The sequence below is a fragment of the Ursus americanus genome, chromosome 18 (assembly GCF_024610735.1).
Source record: "Ursus americanus isolate L20-20 chromosome 18, mUrsAme1.1.p, whole genome shotgun sequence".
NCBI lineage: Eukaryota > Metazoa > Chordata > Mammalia > Carnivora > Ursidae > Ursus > Ursus americanus.
In genome coordinates, this window is record NC_142144.1 from 2,603,616 (window position 1) to 2,627,223 (window position 23,608).

Below are 23,608 nucleotides of genomic sequence, written 5' to 3' on the forward strand. Positions count from 1 at the left end.
CTCTGTGCCGCTGCTGCCACCGCAAGTATCCTGTCTCTCAGTTCAAGCCAACACACACAGCCTGAGAATCTAGTCGCGCCTGGTCCTTTGCTAAGTAAGCACTCAGAAGCTGAAGTGAGTCAGCCTTTCCTCCCCTCAAGGAGCCCCAGTGTGAACGTGGAAGTCTGCAGGGTCATTCCACCCTGACGCTAAAGTGGAACGTGGTTTGGTGGAGGGGGCAGCCCAGTGCCATGACGGAAGAAAGGATGGGTGGGTGGAGGGATTTGTGGTCTGGATGGATGGGTGAGTGGTGGAATGGGGTTAGGGTCTGGATGGATGGGTGGGTGGAAGAATAGGTTGATGGTCTGGATGGGTGGGTGGATGGAGGAATGGGTTTAGGGTCTGGATGTATGAGTGAGTGGTGGAAAGACTGGTGGTCTGGATGGATGGGTGAGTGGTGGAATGGGTTTAGGGTCTGGATGGATGGATGGATGGATGGATGGATGGATGGATGGATGGGTGGTGGAATGGGTTTAGGGTCTGGATGGATGGGTGGGTGGTGGAATGGGTTTAGGGTCTGGATGGATGGGTGGGTGGTGGAAAGATTGGTGGTCTGGATGGATGGGTGGGTGGTGGAATGGGTTTAGGGTCTGGATGGATGGGTGGGTGGATGGCTTTGTGCTCTGGATGGATGGGTGGGTGGTGGAATGGATGATGGTCTGGATGGATGGGTGGTGGAATGGGTTGATGGTCTGGATGGATGGGGGGATGAGCGGGTGGGTTAATGGCATGGATGAGTAGATGGACAGATGGGTGGGCGGGTACATTGGGTGGGTGGATGTGCAGATGGTTGGATGGGTGGATAAAGACAGCAATATACCTTTGCCAACGTAAACTGAATTAAAAGCACCAAAGCTTCATCTCTTGCCCCCCCACCCCGCCACTCTGCTCATGCTATGCTCCAGTCATGCCAGACCTCGAATTCAAAGACCAAGGTCATACAGCATCAAGGGGTTGCACATCCCGTTTCCCTGTAGTTGGAATCCTCCTGTTGTCCCAACCACCATTCCTAGTGAATCTCCATTCATCTTGTAGACCTCAATTTAGACATTGTCACCATTAGAAAAGCATCCTTGGGCCCCCACACTGGACCGGTGGCCCTCCTCTGTGCTCACTCTTGGAGTACTAGATTATACCACGTGAAATGGCTGCTGGACCATTTTGGCCCACAACATGGCACTCTCCCATGGTTTAACCAAACAGACCTATCACGCGTTCCCATGACGGTCCAGTCCCACAAGGATGTGGGGCTTGGGGGCAGAGGGCCCATCCATGCTTTAGTGTCAGGCCTTTGGAGCCATGAATAGCCCACGTGCCTGGCACACCCGGAACACTCTCAGACGAGTGAGTAAACAAGGGGGGCCTCAGCTCTCTCCCCCCACAGTTCTGTGCTTCACCAGGACAGACCAACTCCCCTGTGAGAGTAGTAGTGGCTGAGGTTTGGGGGCCAAGATTTACCTCCTAGCAGTGATCTTGCAGAAACAAGACATGAAGGGCCCTCGGGCACAAGCGGGGACGTCAGCTTTTCTAGGGCAGAGGACTCTCCGTTGTCCTCTGACACCACAAAGCCACCGCCCCTGACTCACCTCCTGAGGGGAGGGACCCTCAAAGCCTCATGTCCAGGCTGGCTTTCCAGGGGGTGAGCAGAGAATCAGCTGGCAAGCGAGACTCCAAGGACCCTTGTGACTTGCACCGTGGAGAGGGGCAAACCTAGCGACAGCAGGTAGCCCTGCTGCTGGACGGCCTCGGAAAGACCGTGCCCTGCCCTGGACAGGGAGCAGGGGGAGATGATGTAGTGAGTGACCACCCAGCCAGGACGGTGCTCACGGGGTCGGAGGTCAGGGGCCACACCCACCACCGCACCACCACGTGCTGAGCTCCAGCACCACCACCCAGAACCCTTCCCATGTCGGAGCTGTCATGTCCACGGCCCTCTGTTTTTTTCCTACTGACCCCTGAGAGGCCCCCGACCTGAGGATGCCCAGGACCTGGCCGAGCCGCATCTGCAGGATGGTGTGGGGCAGGTGCCATTCACGGCGTGAACACGGCCACCTGCACAGAAGGTGTGATGCGCGAGCCTCCCGCCACCCAGGTGGGCACTGTGACGGGCGAGGCGCCGCCCTCCGTGGTGTGCCGTGCCGGGGAAGCCACGGGGACCGGGGACCGGCTGAATGCCAGACCCCGCTCTCAGCTGGCCGTGCTGGGCAGTTCCTCTGTGTTCATCAAACCAACGCATCGTCAGCACCTACCCAGGGGATTAAAAGAGACACTGTCTCCGGACTCTGCCCCCACCCTGTTGTGTGACTCTCTGAGGTATGCACCAGCCTCAGTTTCCCCACCCGCACGATGAGTGGATGGGGGTCTAGGAGGACAGTTTCACTGTGAATCTATGCTTGCGTTCCTACTGTTCGAGGATCACTGACTGTTACATGCACAGTCGTCTGCTCGGTTCCTTCCTGAATAGCTCGTTTCTTTCCCTTTTTTAACCACAAACTTTTTTCATTGATGAAGGTATTCCAGCCCCAAGCAGCTGCCTGCCAGTAGGAAAGGCCCCAGGCTACCGGAGCAGCCAGCCCACACCTCCCCGCCCCGCCTCTCCGACAGCGATAACGGCACACCTGGCCACCTCACAGCCACCCACCCACGTGCTCCCACAAGCCTGCCCGGCGCCCAGCTCACAGGATGCCGCGCACCCGGCCGCCCACGCCAGGGAACACCGCGAGTCCCAACGCTCGTGTGTGCATCCTTGTTACCTATCATACACAAGCCTAGATGTGTGAGTTTTTCCTTCTCACAAAGATGGGCTCACAGCACAGGAAGCATTCTTCGCCTTGCTTCCCTTTACCAGCATATCTGGAAGACCGACCCCTTTCAGGAAACACAAAGCCAAGAAAGCCCTTTCTCTTAGTGGCTGCAGAACGTTCTCTTCTGAATGACCCTGATGACGGGACCAGGTCACTTCCACCTTTTGCTCTTCCAGACAGCGCTGCCCAACCGCACAGGTGTCCGCACACAGGTGTGCGCCTTCCATCAGGGAGAATTCCAAGACCCAGCGGAGTGGCCAGGTCCAAGAGCATGTGCATTTTAATGTTTGAATATTCAGATATTGCCTCTGCCTGTCATCGAGGGGCGACCTAGGAGAACACCCACGTCCCCTCACTGCCTGGAGGTAAAGTGTGTGCTGTCACTGTCCATTCTTCACTCACCCGGCCAAGTAGGGGGAGGGGAGAGGGGTGTCTCCCTGGGCTTTCACCTGCCTTCCTTTCCAGGAAGTAAGCACCCTCTCGTGCATTTAAAAATTATCTGTATTTTGTCTCCTAGGAACTACGCACGTCTTTTGTCTATTGGGGGGGGTCAGGGGGCAGAGGGGGTGGCTCCTGGCCTTTTCTTATTGATTTACAGGAGTTTTAACTATTACAGCTTATCAATCCCTTCTCTGTGATCCATGCTCATATTCCCTTTTTTTCTTTTTTTAATGCTGGTTGGTTGATTTTGGTTTTGTTTTGGCCCGAGAAAAACTCTTGACTTTCGTGGAGTAAAACTTTTTTTTCTTTTATAACTTCTGGGGTTTCCGTCGTACTGGGAACAGCCTCCCCACGCCCAGGTTGTAACACCCAGTCTCCCACGATTTCTGCTGGTAGCTCTATGGTTTCGTTTGCAAAGTTCCCATCTTTGATCCATCTGGAATGCATTTTGGTGCAGGAGGAAGGCAGGGTCCAGCTTCTTTTTCCCAGATGGTGTCTTCCCTCTCCCAGCCCATTTCAATGACTAATCCTTTCTTTCCAGGCCAACGTGAAGGCCGCCTTTATCAAACCCTGAATTCCTACGAGTGCTGTGCCTTAAAGCCCACAGAGCAAAGGCCCAGCCCCCCTCACGGCCCCCATGGGGCGGGGGAGGGTCTCTGCTGGCCCAGCCCCAGGGAATGTTCCTCCCCCCAGCACCCCCAGCCCCAGAGAGGAAACCCCGGTGTCGGACATGGATGGAGCTCAGGCAAAATCCAGGGCACATGAGCTTCAGGAATGCCCAGGCACTTAAACTATCAAAAATGGAAAGGACCCAGCATCCAATCACAGGACACACTGCCAGTGAATTAGGCTTTTTACCGCAGTCATGACGGGGAACAGAATGCTGTCCTTATAAAGCGAAGGGAGAAAGTCCAAATGAGCTGTGTTGGGACTCCACGGCCTCCCCCTTCAGGGAGAGGACACTGGGTGGGACGAGGCCCCCTGGCTGCGCAGACTGCACCCTTGTTCCAGGCCAGCCACCACATGCTTCCCTCCGTCCCTTACTCTTCGTGCTCAGACCCAGTAGCGTTTGAGTTTGGGGGTTAGGGGTAAGTTTTTTGCCTTCTGTATACTTTTTTGTGTTTTCCAAAATGACTATAATGAAAAATGTATCCTTTCTTATTTAAAAAAAATACATAATTAAAGAAAGGAGAGAGGAAGACCTCTAAGGAGAGGGCGTACCCCTCCCCACCCAGCCTGGAAGGGGCTCCCCCCCACACCTCCCGGCCCTGCCTCTCCTCTGGGCATCTGCATGTGTCCCCCGGATGCCCTGGGCAGCACGAGCTCACCCCCAAGTCCTGACTCTGGGCAAACCAGCAGCCTGGCCCAACATGCCCTTGGAGCCACTGTGCACAAACCCAGGAGGGCTGGGGAAGGACATGGAGGGGGACACGGAGCCAAACAGGTCAGGGGCCAGCCTGGTCCTGGCCCGGCCCAGGCCACCAGCGGGGGTCCCCAACTGACTTCTGACCCCTGGTGTCCCCAGCACTCTACAGGCACCGCCCTTCCTCTCCCAGGGTATCAAGATGGGGCAGCACAAGGGAGGCATGCCGGGGGCCACCCTGCACTGACCACAGGACTGGGAGCCCAGGTCCACCCTCCCCCCAGGGCCAGGCTGTGGGCCCTTCAAGGGGTGCTGCCCCGATTCCCCAGGCACTGCGACCCGCAGACCGTGGTACTCAGTAACTGCCGAACTGCGTTTTAGGAAGGGGTCGTCTTCAACACCCCGTCCCCCGCCAGCCCCGGGCAGAGCCGTGCCACAACCGTCACTCACACTCCGGAGCTCAGTTACACACTTGGACACAGAGTTCGCGGCCCAGCGCAGACGTGATTAACACCAGATCCAGGGCACCATGTCTGAGCCAGAACGTTCCGTGAGAGTCATCGCTCCCCCATCCAAATGGGCAGCTGCCACACTGCCCCTCCCCTTCGAGTGCTGTGACAACCGAGGCCAGGACCAGGACCCAAAAGGGACACAAGGGCCCTGGGGCCACAGGACATGAGGGCGGGGTGATCCCTGGAAGCTCTTCCAGCCCAGCCGCTCTCTGCCTTGGCGCTCACCCCCGTCCCACGGCCTGTGGAAGGGGCGCATCCCCGGGGCGGGGGGGGGGGGGGGGAGGGCCTGGGCTCACAACGTTGTGCGCAGGCACGTCTGGGGAGGGCGCTGAGAGGGAGCTAAGCCTGCACAGCTGGGCCCCGGCTGGGCGGATGAGGCAGCCCAGAGTTTCCCCAGGCGCTGGGAAGTCGCAGTGGGGAGGAAGGGGCAGCGAGAGGGGGAGCCAGCATGAGTCGTCGGAGAAAAATGTGCGCGCCTTCAGCCTGACATACCCCAGAGATGGGCTGCCCGGAACAGCGCGGTGTCTCGGCCGTTCTGGGGAGCAGTTACTCACTGGCTGTTTATACTGCTGCAGAAATCAGATCAGGAAATATTTTAATAAGGGACTGGAAAAACAGCAGACTACCCCTCTTTGGAGGATTTTCATTTTTATTTTCTTGCCTAGATATTGACCAGGCTTCAATGTTTATGGAGAAAGGCACACTGCCGGGAGCCCAGCGCTTCTGCTGGGGCTTAAATGCAGCACGGGGAGGGCTGGGGTGTGAGGCCCAAGAGGTGGACACAGAGGAGTTCGCCCAGGCTCTGCAAAAGCAGCCGCCCCGGGGAGGGGGCCTGGAGCACCGTGCCCGTGATCCTGGGCTCCGCATGCGGGGTCGGGGGAGCAGGAGGCAGCATCCTACGGGCGACAGGAGTGACCCCGTCACCCAGCTGGAAGCCCACAGGACAGAAGCGGTTCAAGGGAAGGGCCCAGAAGAGAAGAAGTGGCCTGGAGAAGGGCAGGCAGAGCTGATAGTATTTAAGGAATTCCAAAACAGGGCTGACAGGGTTTCTGGAAGTTATTTCCTGGGAATTAAAGGAGTCTGAGGTGAATAGGCCTGGAGAGGGTCATCTGGAGAGATGGCAGCTAAGGAGCCGGGCGACAGCTGGGAAATTATCCAGAAGACAAAGCAGGAGGGGGATGCAGGAGGAGGTGGCCTGGGGAGCTCGGAGCCGTGTTCCAGTCTCAGGTCTGCTCCTTGTGAGCTGAGTCACCGGACACAGCCCCACAATGGCGACCCCCTGGCGCTGGTGCATGAAGCAAGCAATGCCGAGCACAGGGCCCCGGCCCCAGCCAGCTCTGTGCTCCCGGGACGGTGCTCACGCCTGCACATGCACGCACGCACGCACCCTGCCACCAGCTGGGCATCTGCTGGGGGATCCCTCCAGAGACCTGGGATGGCCAGACTGCTGCGTGAAGCATGGTGGCACGTGGCCGAGCGCAGACGAATGTCCGCGTGGGACGATGCAGTGGAGCCCTGGGCCCGCAGACTCCCATCCAGCACCAGAGGTGTTCTTCCACACCTGCACAACCGAGTCCCAAATCCTCCGCCTCCTCTCTCCCCCCTAGCCCTGCAGGGGGATGTGCCTCACGTCCCCACCTCTGCCCGCCACTGCAGGTCCCTCCTCCTTCCCCAGAACAGCCCAGGTCCCTTGATGCTTGCCCACCCTCCCTGGGAAGGACAGCTCAAAACACGGGGGCCAACAGCCTGAGAGTCTGTGAAGGGCTCAGCTCAAGGCCACAAGCGCCTACGGAGCCCCTCGTCCGCCACAGGTGCTGTGCGAGGCCACAAGGTCGAGACCCTGCCCACTCTCCCCACCTCACACAGAGCCTCCTGAAACTGTCAGCACCAACCTGTGAGGGCGGAACCCTCGGCTCCATTGCACACATGGGGAAACTGAGGCACAGAAGAGAGGTCACACCAGCAGAGGTGCAGCACCAGCCACGCAAGCCCCGCCCGGGTCTCTGCGTGTCTGGCAGGGACTCTGGGCGAACCACCGCCATACTTGGCCTTGGAGTCTGGGTCTTCAGTGCAGTGGCCATGAACGCGGGCCGGGCTCCCCCACCGTGGCCGGCGTGGACTTGTGCCCCCGGGCGTGGCCCCCCACTAGACCGCCTGGGGCCACATACACACAATAAGCCTTACTCCCTTGGTTTCAAATAAATTGAGATTCCCTAACTTTCCCAGGTCGGACCCGTCGGGCCCACACACCAGGCGTGGGCGGCTACCCAGGCAGCAAAGTTTCTGAGGGACTGAACAGTTCTCTAGGACTCATGACCCATCTTAAGACAAAACCAAGGGCAGAACGCTTTGATCCTGGTCCTTGGCAAGTCTGCGCGCTCTCCCTGGCTTTTCGGACCATCCTAGGCAATGTGCTAAGAAGATAAGGGGCAGGCTCAAAAATCAGGCCTCGGGGCACTAGTTCTGGGGCTTTTTATTTTCCTTTACTGCAATGTTGATGGTTTAAAGATGTGGGTCAGGTCCTGGCCCAGCTCCCCCCACCAAGGAGAGGCCGCGGCTAAGCCACACCAGCTTAACTCTTAGGACACCGGAGGGGCTCGACTCGTGCAGCCCTCAGAGCGGAGAACGGCTTAAGGAGACCCCACCCTTATCTTTGACAACATTCAGCTTCTGGCACAGACCCTCACGCATCTCTTTCATCGCGTGTCAGCTGATACGAAACAGGCAAGGCCTACCTGGCTATAATCCTCCCCCCCCCCCCCCGCTCTTTCTTTCCCGAAGAAATGGAAACACTGACTCAGACCGGGGCAGTTCACCCCCTCCTACAAACACTCTCCCCGCAGCCCAACACAGGGCCTGCGACCTACCCACGCAGAACTCATCTAGGAGGTATGGGGAGGCTGCCATGGAGCCCAAGACCCAGTTCCTCCTGAACTCGGGCCCAGCACCCACCCCCCCACCACCCACCACCCACCAAGGCCTGGGGAGACGGACGACGGGCAGAGAGGTCACCGGCGGTGGCCACCAGGCTTCGCCAACGTCCCCCTGCCAGCCCCCTGCTGCCGGGATGAAGACCCCAGAGAAGGAGGAGGTGGCCAAGCCCCCCTCCCCGTCCCCCGCTGTGAGGTCTGCCCTCTGAATGCCGTCTCCGCACACTGGGGCCTGTTCCCAAGGGCCTGCACAAAATTATATTTCCGTAACTAAGACGCAGTACTTTAGAAGCCGAGACTCTTCCACTTACTAGTGGCAAGGCTTCTGTGGGCCTCAGTCTTCTGGCCTGTGGAATGGAGGTAAGGCCTTTCACCTTGGAAGGATGCCATCCAGACAAAACGGCCCACAAAAGGGAGGGAAGTCGTAGAGAATCTCACTCTTTACCCTCAGAGAAACTGTGCAAGCAAGCACACCTCCCTCCTGCATCACGTGCTCTCCCTACCTCCGTTCACCAGGAGAGGCCTGCGGGGTGCGGAGAATCCCCGGGCCCAGAGCCTGACAGCCCCCCAGCTGACCTGCGGCCCACCAGAATGGTGAGCGGGCCCAAGAACCTACAGGCCAGTCAAGCCAAACAGCCTGTCCCCACATCCCCGGCCCTCTCGAGGGGAGAAGAAACCCCCACCTTGTGCCTTCCAGCCCCTGGACAGCAGCCCTCCCTGCGGCCGGACGCAGACCCTGTTCCAGGGCCAGGCTGCTGTTTGTAATCGGACAGGCTTGGGAAGGGGAGGTGAGAACGTGTCCACAGGGAGGGGCCCAGGGCGCTGTAGGGAGGGGAAGAAGGGCTGATTCGGAGCTGGGGGCCGAAGTCGGGCCTGGCCTGCACTGCCCGCAGTGTGCTCCTCTCCCCGGGCAGGTCCTGGTGGCGTGGATGCAACGGGAAGCCATGAAGTGAGGAAAACAGGGAGAGCCTCCACTTTGAAGCACCGTTCACTACACTCCTGGTGAGCAAGGCAGCTTTAAGAAGTTGGAAAGCCCTGTGGTTTGTGGCAAGCAGGTGAAAACCAGGGGCTCTGGAGACTAGGTTCCAGCACTTTCCACCCTGGTGCCATCAGCCACCAGGGTGGTCTGGCAAACAGCGGCCATCAGACCACCCGGGACAGAAGGAGCCCTGGGACAGACCTGAGGTCCTCCAGGTTGCGAGTCCCAGGATGAATCTGCGAGGTTCGCACACCATCCCCCCGATGGTGGAGATCCAAGACCACGGGGCTCCCCTCCCAGCCACAGGACAGCGAGCAACAAAGCCTGCCCCAGGAGTCTGCCCCCCACTTCTCAGCAGCCTTTGACCCCAGGAACCCCCAAGCCCTCCAGTTCTGAGTGGATGCATCAGCAAAACCACCCCGAGGCCAGAGGCCAGACCACTGGCTCCCAGTAAGACATCCACTTCCTTCCCCTGGAGCCTGGGCCTGTCTGCTGTCAGGCCTCGCCCCCCCCACCCCAAAGTAGCTCCCCGGTATTCAGTGCAGAAGCTTGGACACAGCCCCCCAGGGAGTGCTATGTGTCAAATGCACCCCGACCCCGCCTGGATTCGCCCCTCCATCACTAGCCGGGCCCTCTGCACTCACTGGTCAGCTGCCCCGGAAGTCCAGCTGGGCTCTGAACCCACACTTTACCCCCACCCTCCCCTTGACGACTGCGGCCTCCCTGAGCTCTGCCAGTGATAACAACCGGCACAAAATAACGACCACGGTGTGCGGTATTATGATGACATGTTGGTAACTGCAGTGACAACCCTGACCCCAGACATCACCGTTACTAACAGGACTCTGTCTGCCCTGCTGCCCGCTGAGGGCTCTGCATCCACACGCGGGTCAGCAGCGCAAATCCCCCCAGCCGCCCCTCTCTGTGCTGCTACTGCCTCTGATGTGGCGATTAGCGACCTCGGATCACAGAGGTCCAGTAAAGCGCTGGGGGTCACAGGCGAGGGTCCACACCCTGCTCTCTTGGCCTCTGAAGCCGCTGTCCTAGTCCCTGTGCGCTGACTCACCGGTGCTTCCCACCCTCCTCTCCTGAACTTCCCTTTCAAAAGTCAAAGGAGTGCTGACTGCAGGAGGGACGGGGACTGGCCCCACGCAGGGCGCGGGAGCCCAGAGGAGGGCTCCCTCTCCTGCTCTCGCCCTCGGGGATCTCTGGCTGAGCCCACTCAGAGCCCCACCTCACAGGAAACCGGACCCACTCACCTGCCTCCCTTGCTCCCAGTCAACCCCAGAAAGCAGCCGGCAACCAGGCCAGGGTCCCAGACCCGGGGAGCTCCAGCCTTCTGCAAAATGCCAGCAAAGCTGCTGTCTTGGGACCAGCCCTTGGGGCCGGGACATCCCGCTGAAGTGACGGCACAGGCAGCGGGCGGCGCCTCTGGTGTCCCTGCGGGCCACAGCCACAGCCTTCAGCCACAGCCACGCCTGGCCGCACACTGTCCTCTGCTCTTTGGCCCCAGCAGCCTGAGTGCCCCGGGGACATGGAGCCACGCGTGAACAGCGCACCCAGTGTCCTGTCTCGTGAGTGTCCCGCTCGGCCTGGAGCAGGTGGAGAGCCCAGAGCTGACACCATGAGCCTGGCCCACGTCTTCCTCGGGCCTAAAGAGGACACAGAAGGGTGCTGCCCTCTCTCCTGTGGCACCTTGACAAGTCCCAAGTGGCTCAGCTCCGAGGCCTGAACGAGCTTCCCCGTATCTATCCACACGGAGGCCCCATACTCATGCCTGCGCTGAACACGCAGCAGTCGTCATTGTGAGCGCCAGCGCTGGGACAGTCCTTGCGAATGCCTCCAGTCCTCCCAGCAGGCTTCTGAGACACGCACTGTTTCTGTGCCCATTTCACGGATGGGGAAACTGAGACACAGAGAGGTGCTCCTCGGTGCGGAGCCCAGGCACTCGGCATAGGTAAGATGCAGGCGCCCTGCCCCCCAGCTCCCAGGGGAGCGGAGAGACCGGCAACGCACGGCGCTACCGCCCTCTGGCCCAGGACACGGAACTCCGAGCGCATCTCCGTGTCCCTCTGGTGGGGCCGTCATCCTCCCTCCCGCACCGACACGACACAGAGAGAAGGACTCGCGCTGAATGTGCTGGGCAGTCTCCAGCTGAGTGTGACAGGACGTCAGTGGCACAGGCCCCGGGGTGGACGGCATGAGGTCGGCCGTGGGCAGATCCTGGTCGGCCCCACGTGGGCCGCGCTACCTTTGAAACTTCCCCTGATGACTGCTTCTTGAAGGTGGCTCCACTGCCTCCTCCTCTTCCCTCCTGGCCCTTCTCCCCGTGTAGGTGGCCCCCACCATTTATGCTGAAACCTGCAGCTTACCTGGTCGGGGAGACAGCGCCGGCCTCCCCTGCACACCCTCCCGCTCTGGGCTGACCCCAGCTCCTCCCCGGAGCTTACTGCTCGCGCCCCCCCATGCCGGCCCCACCACACTGGGTGCCCAGGAGGCCCCACAGGTCCCCGTGTTCAGTGACATGTAGCCACTGTCCAAGCAGTACTTTCTGAGCTAAAGGGCCCTTATCTAAACTATGAATCTGAGTAACTAATGGAAAATAATTCCATTTGGAAATCCTGTTCCCAAGCTTCCATCGTAGAAAGGTCCTGCCCTCTGGTGCGAGCATTTTCAGTCTAAGAGGCCTTAGAAGACGGTCCCTCCCTCCTCCGCATAAAACCCGCTGGGATGCCGCTACTCTCTCCTCAGAAGGACAGCAGCATCTCCATGGGGCGTTGGCACCAGAGACCACCTCCTGCACCTCCGTCCCCAGGAGCGAGCTGGAGCTCCCCCTGCACTGCTCACTGTCTCCAGACAGCACAGAACAGGGAAAAACAAGGAAGAAACCTAACAGCGAAGAGGTCCCAGTCACTTCTCCCGCAGACATGGAGGATGAGAGGCCCAAACACGGCTCAGGCTTCCCACAACCAAACTGAGCTCAGGGGCTGAGAGGCGGCCCTTCCTTGTCCCCGTCTCACTGCACGCCCCTGTGCAGGGCTCTGGGCTCCAGGCTCCCCCCACACCAGGTTTGAGGAACCCACCCAGGCAGGCCAGGGCACCAGGGGCCCACTGGGTACACCGCCGCCCAGCTCTCCTCCCCAAGACGGCCCTGACGTTCAGCGAGGTGCAGTGCGGCAGGAACTGACCAGCCCAGTATCAGATGAAGGAGACAGCAAGGCCAAGGCTCCCAGGCTGCCCACCGTGGGCAGAGCACAGACCCCTTCTCAAGCACAAGGACAGAAACAAAAGCCCCAAGCTGCCACGGCCCCCTCGCCTGGCTTGGAGGATGACAACCCGCACCAGCATCTGTGATGGTCCCACACCAGTATGAAGGCGCTTATCACTGGGAGGTGGGGGGTGGGGGTGGGCACTGGCTTCCTGCAGACAGCTGGGTCTGCAAAGCCTCCACGTGCGCCTCTGCAGGATGGGACCAGCCCCACACGATAGAGGGCTGGTGGGAGGACCCAGGACAGCGTCTCACTGAAGATGAACAGGACCCAGAGGAAGGACACACCCGGGAAAGTGCCCTCTGGTCCTCCAAGAGACGCCTCCCTTCAAACTCTCCCAGTGCAGGACCCCAACAACCATGGGGCCTGACAAAGCAAGCCGGGCTCTGATTGGCCAACACCTCACAGGGCTGATAGGTGCCTCCCTTCTGATTGGTCAGCACCCCGTGGAGCTGGAAAGTGCCTCCCTTCTGATTGGCCAGCGCTCCACAGGGCTCGTAGGTGCCTCCCCTCTGATTGGCCGGTAGCACACCCTACCTGCTGGTGAATGTTGCACTCCCTATGTCCCACTTTGCACTTCCCTGGACACAATCACCTGGACGGGAGTCTGATTCCCCCACTGCACCAGAAGCTCCCATACGGCCGGGACGCTCAGCTATTGCTCACCCGTGCACCTGCCGCTCGGTGCAGGGCACAGACTTGGGTCGCGCTGGAGGTCCCCCAACACTTTGGGCATAAGCACCGCCACTCCAGATCTCTCCAGGCAGGGGCCAGCCTCTCTATGGTTCCCTCTAACCCCTCCACCTGGAGGAGCGGCCACCAGAGCTGCTCGCCACCCATCTCAGTCACCCACCCTCGGCAGAAACGGAAGACGATTGCTTCCCACCATCCAGTTATGCTGAAACTCTCACTCTCAGTCGTTGTGAGATCACTACTTTTCCAATGCAGGCTCAGAGTTTTAACACGTAAAGCACTTCTGCTGCGGGCACACATTCTGATGGCATCTTCGGGCATTCGGTAAAATAATAAAGAGGTTGTTAGGATCCCTATTGCCAAGGTGCGCCGGGAGGACCCAGCCAGACAGGGCCGCCCACCTGCCCCATCACAGGTGTTGGAAAGAGGAAACAAAGGGACCCTTGGGCTCACGCACAGAGACCCTGCAGCGCCCCCTGGAGCTCTGTGGAATGACATTTTGGAGAAACTGGGTCAGACTGTGGTTCCATTTCTTGGGCCTGAGTCACCCAAGAATGGCGACATTGACTTCTAATGTGGGGTTATTATTTAGGTTGGGGATCTGCCAGAAAACTACTGGGTGAGTCAAAGCTGATGGGATGATGCCTCAGACTGTGTGACCCTCGTGACCCACACCACACAGCCACACACACCCACTCACACCCAACCGTGCATCCGTCCGTCCCTTCAACGGCTCTCCAGCCACCTGGGGTGGCGCGCGCACCAAACAGCGTCTGAGCTGGCAACCCCCCCATGCACCCCCCGCCCCCGGCACGAACATGTACAGCGCACCAGCCGTCACTCACGGTCACGTCACGGAGGCAGAAGACCAGAGTCCTTGAGGTGGGACGTGGGCAGGTGCGTTCCCATCTCTGGACTCCAGTTCCTCCGTGTAAGGTGGGGGTGACCCGAGGAGGAAGGGCAGCCACCTCGCCCGGCCTCAACACCACAGGAGTCCTGGCAAGCCGTCTAATAAGCTCACCGGGCCATGTTCTGTGTCACCTCTTCTCCTGTTTCCCCCACGAGGGAGGTGCTAGTGTGGCTGTCCACGGGAGAGAGAGGGAGCCGCTCGTGCAGGCGGCCAGCGAGCAGGGCCGGGAGCTCCTCAGCACCGGACCCCATACCCCCTGCCTCGTGATGCCTTGGGGTCTGGGCAGGACAAACAGTGGGTGGTGACCGGGCTGACTCTGTGCTCTGCACACGTTGTGCACTCAACCCGCACAAAGAGCGCCGCAGGACCGCGAATCATCAGCCCCTTCTTAAAAATGGGGAAACTGAGGCATGGGGGTGCTAAATGCACCATTGGTAAGAGTGGAGCTGGGGTGTGGCCAGCCTGAGCATCACCCACACGGGGTCCCCATGCTGTGCCCCCAGCAGGGGCAGGTCTGCCCGCGAGAAGGGCCAAAGCCCTCAGGACCCCTGAGAGCAGAGCCAGGCCAGAGATCTTAGAAGGAACATTCGGCAGGGTGCAGACACCGGAGTGGCTTCTACGGGGGAACCCAACTAAGGGGAAAAGAGAAACTACAGTATCACATCGCCACCCTCCCTCATCAAGGGATCATGCCCGGCAGGACCCCGCCAGCCCTGCCGCAGGACCCCGCCAGCCCTGCCGCAGGACCCCCGGCCTCGTGGTTCCCCTGTGGGCTGCATGCATGGCCAGGGTTCATCTTGGCATCTCCCGCCCGGCGGGGGAAGCTCACGGTAAGGAGAACAGTGTCATCTTGCCCTGGGCCCCCAAACACAGAAGGGCCTCGGGAAACCACGTAAACACAGGCACACGTAATACCCACAAACACACACGGACACATGACACACAGACACGTGGGTCCACACAAATCTGCACATCGCACGCGTGCGTGTGCTCCGACACGTACACCCAGAAACACATGCATGTGTCCGCCCCCCAAGGGGCTTGTCAAGCGTGTTCACATACGTTGTCACCTACGACCCGTGCAAATGGCCCAGGAGGTGCTGTGGAGCAGATGAGGGGCCCACACTGACCCAGCCTGGGGGTGACAGTGCTCTCCAGGAACGGGGCCTCCTTGGACAGCCACACCTCCCTCTGCTGGGCTGTTTCTGGGATGGCCGGGGGAGGGGGGGGGGGGACGACGACGGCCGGAGGGGGAGGATCACCGTGCTCGGTTCCTTCTGCAAAAGTACCACTCTGAAGAGCACCCGTGGCATGTCCTCTCCCAACTCAGGGGCTCACTTTACATCAGGCTTTCCACGTCACCACCCCTCATAGCAGCTCTCCCCATTTTCCAGACAGGAAAGATGAGGCCGGGTGACTGGCCACACAAGCAGGTCTCAGAGGCCACCCCCAACTGTCCATCACGCCGCTGGGGTTCAGCCATCAGATATCCCCTCCCACACCAACTGCCTGTCCCCCAGCACAGGAACCCAAAGTCGTGGCCAGAAGTCCCCAGCCCCCAGCCAAGGCTGTCAGTTTGTCTGCAGAAGTGATCCATCTGCTCTGATGCATGAGCCCCGCGCAGGAGCAGAGACAGTTACGGACACCCCCACATCTCCATTCATCCCCCCTCCCCCCACACACAGAGACGCCCCTCTTTCTCACTGCAGCCACTTCTGCTGGCAAAGCCCTCCCAGGACAAGCAGAGCTGGGGGCGCCCTGCCAACCAAGTTAATGAGGGGCTTTCCAGCCAAGGGAAGCAGCCCCAAAGAGCACCGAACACCAGAGCAGAGTTTGGTATGTCCTGCCAAGAAGAGGTGGACAAGAGTAAATCCAGAGGTGGAGGAGGGCACCTGCTAAGGAAGGGGAAGAAGAGGGCAGAAAAGACCAAGTTCAGTGTCACCTCCTCCAGGAAGCTTCCCCTGATCTTCCCAATGGGGCCAGCCCTCCCAGACTATGTCAAGTGACACGTGACACTTGGCACAAAAATAAACAGTGAAACAAACCTCCATGCCCCTGCCCAGAAGACTTAGAGCTCCTGCAGTGAGGAACCTCTGTCCTCCCATAACCCTCCGGGTCAGCCTGGGTGGAAGGCAAAAGCCCTCAGGGTCCAGCAAGGTCTCGAAGATGAGTGAACGGCCGGCTAAAGGGGAAGGACAGGACAGTGGAGACCGCAGTCAGTCTGGTCCCTCTCAAAGGCATTCCAGTGAGAAAGGAAGGAGGGGGAAGAGAGGAGGGAGAGGAAGGGAAGGGGGGTAGGGGGAGAGGGGGAGGGAGGAGGGAGAGAGGGAGGAAGGAAGGAAGGAAGGAAGGAAGGAAGGAAGGAAGGAAGGGAGGAAGGGAGGGAGGAAGGGAGGGAGGGAGGGAGGGGGGGAGGGGGGGAGGGAGGGAGAGAGGAAGGAGGGACAGACAGGCTGGAAAGGGGAAGAGGAGAGGGAGGGAGGAAGGGGGGAGGGAGAGGGGAGAGTAGGAGGGAAGAAAGGAGAGAGGGAAGGAAGGAAAGAAGGAAAAGGGTGGAGGGAGGAAGAAGAGAGGGAGGGAGAGAAGGAAGGACAAGGATGCAGTGGAGGGAGGAAGAGGAGAGGGAGGGAGGAAGGGGAGGGAGGAGGGAGAGAGGAAGGAAGGAGGGAGGGAGGAAGAGGAGAGGGAGGGAGGAAGGGGAGGGAGGAGGGAGAGAGGAAGGAAGGAGGGAGGGAAGGAGTGGAGGGAGGGGGAGCAAAAGCAACAGGGCCCTCACCCTGGGGCCACAAGGGGCAGGACCCCCCCCCTCACTGCTGCTTGGGGCACCAGACCTCTCCCAGGGAGAGCTGAGAAGTGGAGGTGAAGAGGTATCTCCCCCACTGTCCCCCCCCAAGTCTGAGGCAGTGAGGTGTGGCCATGCGGGAAGCAGAGATCAGAGAGACCCACAATCTGGGGTCCCTCATCCCGCAGGCCCCTGTGAGGGTCCCATGAGATGATGCAGCCAGGCAGGGGCCAGCATGTCCATTTCCATGGTTACCAGGTGCCTGGTCTCCCAGGGGAAGGACCCAGCCTTGCTCCTTAAATGCAACCCCAGGGCTCCAGTGTGGGCTGGGCCATGGTGCCTCAGGGGTGTGGGTGACTCATCCTTGACCCTCGGGGGCTCAGCGCTAGTCTGGCCTCTGCTGTTCTGTTATTAAGTGGGGGGTGGGAGGCAGTGGGCATCTGCTCCCCGCCCCCCTGGGCTCCACCCAACAGTGGCTATGATCCAGGGAGGAGGCAGGGCCAGAAGGCCAGAAGGCAGGGGCGGGGCAGGCGGGCATCAGCTGTGCTGGGCTAAGGGCGTGGCCCTGGTGCCTGTCCAGAAATATCTGAAGGGTGGGGTAACGGGGCAGGCTCTGGCCAGCACCCCAGAAGCAGCCCTGGAGCAACATCACAGAAGAAGGTACTCTGCGCTCCAGCCCTGCGGCCACGGCCGGTGGTCACAGCCGCGAGGCAGCGACCGCAGCTCCAGCCCCTCCAGCCGCTGAAATCTGGACCAGATGAGGGAGAGGGCTCTGGGGAGCCAGCCTGGCTCCCGAACTCCTCCCACTGACGGTTCCTTTCTGGGGAGGAGGGGAAGGGGGAAGGATGGAAAAGGGTGTCTTTCCAGCCAACTTGATTGAGTCAGAGGAAAGTTAACCATTTCTTATCTGTCGAGCCCCACAAAACTTGGACAACTCTTCCCACAAAATTATTGCTAGAAGCAGTCACGTGACTGGAGTCGCCCAATGTCGGGCCGAAGAGATGACCTCAATTTCCAAATATTGGGGTCATGTTTCATTTCACATACTCTCCTCCGCCCCTTACAACGTTAACCGGCCCCAAATGCAATCTTACTTTTCATTCCTTTACACACTTGGCCAAGGAGAAGGTAGGAAAAAAGAGCCATGTTCAGAGAAAACTCGGAAAACATCTGGCGAGTCCCAAAATGGAGAGAACAGGCTCCCGCCTCCCGCATCTGGGGTGCCCAGCCGCCCTCTCTGGCCCTGCGCTGCCCTGACCTGGACTTCAAAACCGGTCTCACCCCAGGAGGTGGGGACAGGTCTGGGAACCCGCTCAGAAAAGTGACTTCTTCACATGCTTTCTCACTGTCTTGCCAACAACAGGCAACTGTGCAACTCCTCAGCCCCCCTGCCACGCGTCTGCTTCCAAGGGGCCGCCCTCGGGGAAGAGGGGATGGAGGGGGCAGGGACCGCAGGGGCAGAGCCCAGCGCAAACCTGCCAAAGGCATGCTCCCCCCGCCGGCACCCAGCCCCAGCTCTTTGGGGTGGAGACTCCCCTGAAGGGTTCCCTCCTGGGCTCCTGGGGAAAGCCCATCTGAGGGGCAGGGCAGGGCTAAGGCCACCATGGGGCCCCCTGACCACATCCCCCAATGGACTCCAGACCACTTTCCTGGAGACCACGACTGTCCTCCACCTTCAACTGATCCCCAGAGACAGAGGCAAAGTCAGTCAGCCCAGGATCTTGGGCATGTTGCTGGCATCCGGGGGATAAGACACCAGGTCCCCAGAGCTAGGCTAGGTACCCCTCGTCTCCCCCAGCACCAGGTTGGCTGGACACCCTGACTCCCGCTCATCCCCTTTGGCCCACCACACACTCATCATGCCAGGAAAAAGGGAAAGAGCATCTTAATTGGCAAGCGGAACATGGAAAGTGATTCTTCCCACATGGCTTCAAATTACAAAGTGGAGGAGAGAAGGGGGCGGGCAGTGGAGCCACCCCACTGCCCCACCCCTGTGCCCCTCACTTTCCCTGACCTCGCACCAGCAGCTCTGAGCCTCATCTCCCCGCCTGTTAATGGGGACTCACAGGGTCTTCCGGGGCCTCTGATGTCTGAGGCTGTGGGAAGACCCCTCTGACAGGTAACCACAGAGGTGGTGCTTAGAATCCACTGTCCCATCAGGAGGCAGAGTAGGGGGAAGGGGCGGGGAGCTGCAAGACTCCCCACAGGACAGGGCTCCTTCCAAGTGAGCCCTCTGGCAGGAGGAGCGCCCCATCTGTGCGCCATCTGAGCCACTTTGCCCGACCTCCACCACCATCTCCTGGCTCTGTTCCACGAACCCCATCTCTGCCAGTAGACCCAAAAAAAAAAAAAAAAAACCTGCCTCCCAGGGGGCCAGGAGGTTTGGGGGTGGGAAGCCGGGGCTCCGCACGATCACGGGCACTTAGTGGCCAGGATTGCAAGACTCCTAGGAAAGCAGAGACCCAGCCTGGAGTGTGAGTGGTGGTGGGGAGGAGGAGTGCAGGGCTTGGGGGCTCAAGTGTCCCTTCACCCCAGGAGCCCGGCCGGAATTGACAGGCTGTGACTCTAGGGGGCGACCCTTCCCAGTTTTCAGGAGAGGAAGTTCTGCCGCCGGGCGCGAGTGATGTGGGAGAAGCTAAGTTTCGGGACAAAGTTTGCCGGCCTCGTGGACAGCCCCCCTGGCTGCTCCAACGCGAGGCCCTTCCTCGGCGCGCGCGACAGCCCCTCCCGGCCGGCCCTTCGGCGCGCGGGGTACCGTGCTGGCGCGTCTGCCGCCCCGGCGCCCAAGGCTGCCATTCGGAGAAGCGGCCCGCGCCGTCCCCGAGGCCGGGGCAGCCCCGGGGAGGCGGGCGGGGGCAGGGATGACAGCCGCCCCCCGCGCCCGAGCGCCTTACCTGCGCGGCTCAGAGGCGGCGCCCACAGCAGCAGCAGCAGCAGCAGCAGGAGCAGCGGCGGGGACAGCAGCGGAGCGCCCGGGCGCAGCGGGCTGCGCGCTTTCCAGCGGGTGTGGACGTCCATGCCGGCGGGGCGCGGGTCGGGGCGCGCGGGGACGCACGGGGGCGCGGGGCACGGCCCGGGAGGGAGCGGACTCGGCGGGGACCGCGCGCTTTAGGAAGTCATGGGGAGCAGGCGCCGGCGTTCTCTTTGTGGCGGTGGCTCTCGGGCAGGGGCCGACTGGCGCGCTCGCCCACGGGCGGGGGGTCGACCTTGGCCCGCGGGGCGGCCGGGACCCCACTCGACTCGCAGCCCTCGCCTCCTCGCCTCCTCCGACTCCTTCTCGCCGCCTCCTCGCCGCCGCCGCCCCGCGACCCGCTCCCCGTGGGCGCTCCGCTCGAGTGAGGTCCTGCGCCAACCGCGGGGACGGGGAGTGCCGACCTCGCCTTGGGCGCCGTGCGCTTTTCCCCCCTTTTCCTCCCTCCCTCTCTCCTGGCAGGCACCCGCCGAGGCTGTCGATCCTCCGCGCCCGCAGCAAATCAGAGCCCGGCGCCGCGCTCGGCCGGGCCGGCCCCCGCCTCCCACTGGGCGCCGCGGGCGAGGGGGTGGGGCCAGCGGGCGAGTCGCGGCGAGGAAGGGGCTGGCCCGGGGCCGACGCGGGCGCGGGGCGGGGGCGGCGCCCGTCTCCCGGCGAGAGCGCGCGGACGCGCCCCGCGGCCCACCCGGGTCCCCGACTCTTTCTGTCCCTGTACCCGCGCCTGGCCCACCCCCAGGAGCCACACTGGAGGGACCCCGAGTTTGATCACTTTGGGTTAAAAAAAAAGTTGCAGCGCAGCCCAACTTTTTCTTTTACGTGGAGTTCCGAGCTCCTCTTCTGGGTGGAGACTGAACTTCCAATCCTGCCAGATCGGGGCGCCCAAGACTGTGGCCTTCTTGTCAACCCGCCCAGATGACCCGCCCTCCACCTTCCCTCCCACTGCACATTGGGCTTGGGAGCCCAAGTGAGGGTCTGGCTTCCCAAGGGTCCCAGAAGGAGCCTGGAGATGGTACATCTGGGATCTTAATCAGGGGAAGTTGGCCAGCAACCCCCACTCCCCTCCTCACTCCCGCCTAGTCCCTGGTGACCCCTCTGCCACAAAAGGAAACCAGAGAAGATGCCCCTTGGGGAGGTGACAAAGGAGTGAGAGGTCAGGACCAGGATGTGCTGCCCTGGAGACTGCTTCTTTAGGCCTTGGGGAGATGCCCCTGGAGCAGCGGGCTGCCCCTTCCATCAGGCCCCCCAGGCCCAGGCCCGGAGAGCTGCAGAGCTGGTTCTTAAAAAGAGAAGGGGCGAAGGTGGATCAACGGACTTGTCGGCCCCCCTGAGGCGTCCATCCCCACCCCCTGGAGCAAACAGTTCCTACCTAGGTGCTGGGACAGGGCTGAGGCCCCAGCTCCGTCTCCAGTTACATCTCCAGACTGGTGGGACACTCCCCAATTGCCTTTAGTCCCCACCGTTCTAGAAACAGGGGGAAAAGTTAGCTTTGCTGGGATGGCCACATGCTGCTTGAGGTGGGTGGCAGGTAACTGCTGCCAACTTACCAGCTGGCTCCCTCTCTGCTGCGTGTGCCCTTCCAGGTGCCGACAAAGCACGCAACGGGCCGCGCAGACAGCCGGGGAGAGGTGCGAGATACACTAAGTAAAGCAAAATGCTCTTCCGGTTCTTACAGTTGTTTTTTTGGTTTTTTTTTTTTTTGCAACCTGTATAAATCATGCATATAATCAGGGGAAGTGTGTGTGTGTGTGAGCTGTGTGCGTGCCTGTGTTTGTGTATGAAGGAGGGGTGTGTGCGTGTGTGTTGGTTAAGCTAGAGCTGATCCTTTCCTTTCATGCATCTTAATGAGACCTTCCTCCTGACACTCCTGAGCCCCCAGCCCCCAGCCCCAGCCCTGTGTGGGCCCTAGAGTGCCCCCCACCAGTGGGAAGGCCAGCCTCCCCCCTTGACTTGGGGTGGACATAGGTCAGTGGCCTGGCTACCAGGATATAGTACAGATTTGGGGGGTTCCAGCATTTCCCCAAGGACATGGGGCACTCCTTCAAGGACACTCAGATGGTCCATCAGGCACCCACCCGGCCTCCCTCTCTGCAAGGACAAGAAGGCCTGGACTCATGGCAGTGAGCAGAACGGACAGATGCGTTTTATCCTATCCCCGGAGAGCAAGGCGTGTGAGGTCCTGGCCAAGCTGACAAAGGTGGGTTCCCTTGCCATCCAAGCCTGGCGCTAGGTCAGGAGACAGATTTCCATCCCACCAGAAATTCAGAGGGAAGTCCCCACACTGAGCGGCCTGACCTGCCAGCCCAGGACTGTAGGAGAACTTCACCATTTGGACCACAATTTGAACGCCTGTGGGCACAGGGAGAAGGTCAGCCACCCCATAGGGGACCCAACAGGGTCAGGGACTTACCCAAAGTACCAGCTCATCTGTGCTGGAGCCAGATTTCGCACCCAGATTTCCCTTCAGGCCCGAAACACGCTGATCACCTCACCCAGATTCACACAACAGTGACAGGTGGTAGTTGACCCCAAGCCCAGCATCCCCCCACCCCCTGCCCCCACAACAGATTAAAACAGAGGGCCAGTGAAAACTGTTTACTGTGCTCTTGGCTCTAGAGAGTCTGTGGTGAGCAAGACACCAGGGTCCTTCTGGCATGGGTCTGGCAGCTGCGCAGACTGCTTTTGTCATCCACCTGTGGGCGGAGTGGCCCCGTTTGCACGTGTTCTTCCCAAATGATCTGTAATTAATCCCGGCTTCTGGTCCCACCCATCCCAGCGCCGCTACTTCTAGTCATGGAGGGACCCGCCACTATCCGGGGCTCTGTGCCCCCCAGCCACTGTCGCAGTATGTTTCCCACGGTGCCCGGTGGAGAGCGGGGCAGGCCAGGTGTGCTTGCACCTGGGTCCGACCACCCAGCCTGCCCTCCCGTGGCTGTGAGCTCTTCTCACATACTATGTAAGCAGCAGAGTCATGGTTCTCGATGGAGCGTCCGTGTGAGCACCAGGTGTTGCCCTCCCCTGGGCTGTTTCAGTCCCCAGCCTCCTATCTTAAGGGGCTACTCGGCTTCCCGGAATCATTGCCTGGCTCGGAAATGGCCAGCCCATTCCCAGGAGAAGCCCTCAAGGCAGCCCGGTTCCTTCTCTCCTCCCCCCTCTGCAGGTGTGAGTCTCAAGCCCCTCGGATAAGGGGGAGGAACCCGGGTGTCTGCCTGCCCTCCAAGAGTTCAGGGTTTGCTGGGGCACCGACGTGGGCCCAGGGCGTCTGGCAGGGGCCGCCCAGCAGAGCAAGTAGCTGGGGCTGCCCCTATCCCCGGCTACAGTGGGGGTAGCCTTGGGGTGAGTTCCCTTTGGCTGCCTAAGGAGGACCCTCCAAACCTGCATCCCACAACTGCAGGAGGTGTCCCGGGATGGGAGCACAGACTGCACCAGGACCCCAGGGGCAGCCACAAGTGAGTTCTCCTGAAGTGTGCAGCTGTGGCTCTCGGCACGCTGGGCCACGCTCTGCTCACTGCAGGGCTCTCCCTCCACACTGGGGTCTGGTGCTACTAATCCCAGGGTAACCTCTGAACAATTACTAGCAAAGATCACCACCTCAAAGGCCAAGGACACAGAATGTCCTTTGTCACCCCATTTTCAACACACTCCTCATTCAACCTGGACTCCGTGGAAGAGGGCAGGGAGAGGGCTGTGTGGGCCCAACAACAGACCCCAGGCCAGGCTCAGCAGTCTGCTGGGGTGGCCGTCACAAAGCGCCAGGGGCTGGGGCCTAAAGAGGGTGAGCTAGTCTCTCATGGTCCTACGGCCGGAAGTCCAAAAGGAAGGTGTGGCTGCTTCCACTGAGGCCTCTCTCGGAGTGGAGATGGCCTTCTCCCCCTCCTCCGTCCCCGTCCTCCCTCCTTGCCTGTCTGTGTCCTGAAC

General features: G+C 60.6%; 1 protein-coding gene across 2 annotated transcripts in view; it reads right to left on the reverse strand.

Moving 5' to 3' along the window:
* COL5A1 (collagen type V alpha 1 chain) overlaps positions 1-20,136 on the reverse strand; it is a 165,094-nt gene extending 144,958 nt beyond the window's left edge. Inside the window, exon 1 of one of the 2 annotated variants that reach the window (XM_087869218.1) lies at positions 19,617-20,136. In XM_087869218.1, coding sequence (XP_087725344.1) covers positions 19,617-19,740 — 124 coding nt within the window. In that variant the 5' untranslated portion in view covers positions 19,741-20,136. The remainder of the gene's footprint in view (positions 1-19,616) is intronic. The other variant, XM_087869217.1, reaches the window with a different exon arrangement.
* Between the last annotated feature and the right edge of the window lie 3,472 nt (positions 20,137-23,608).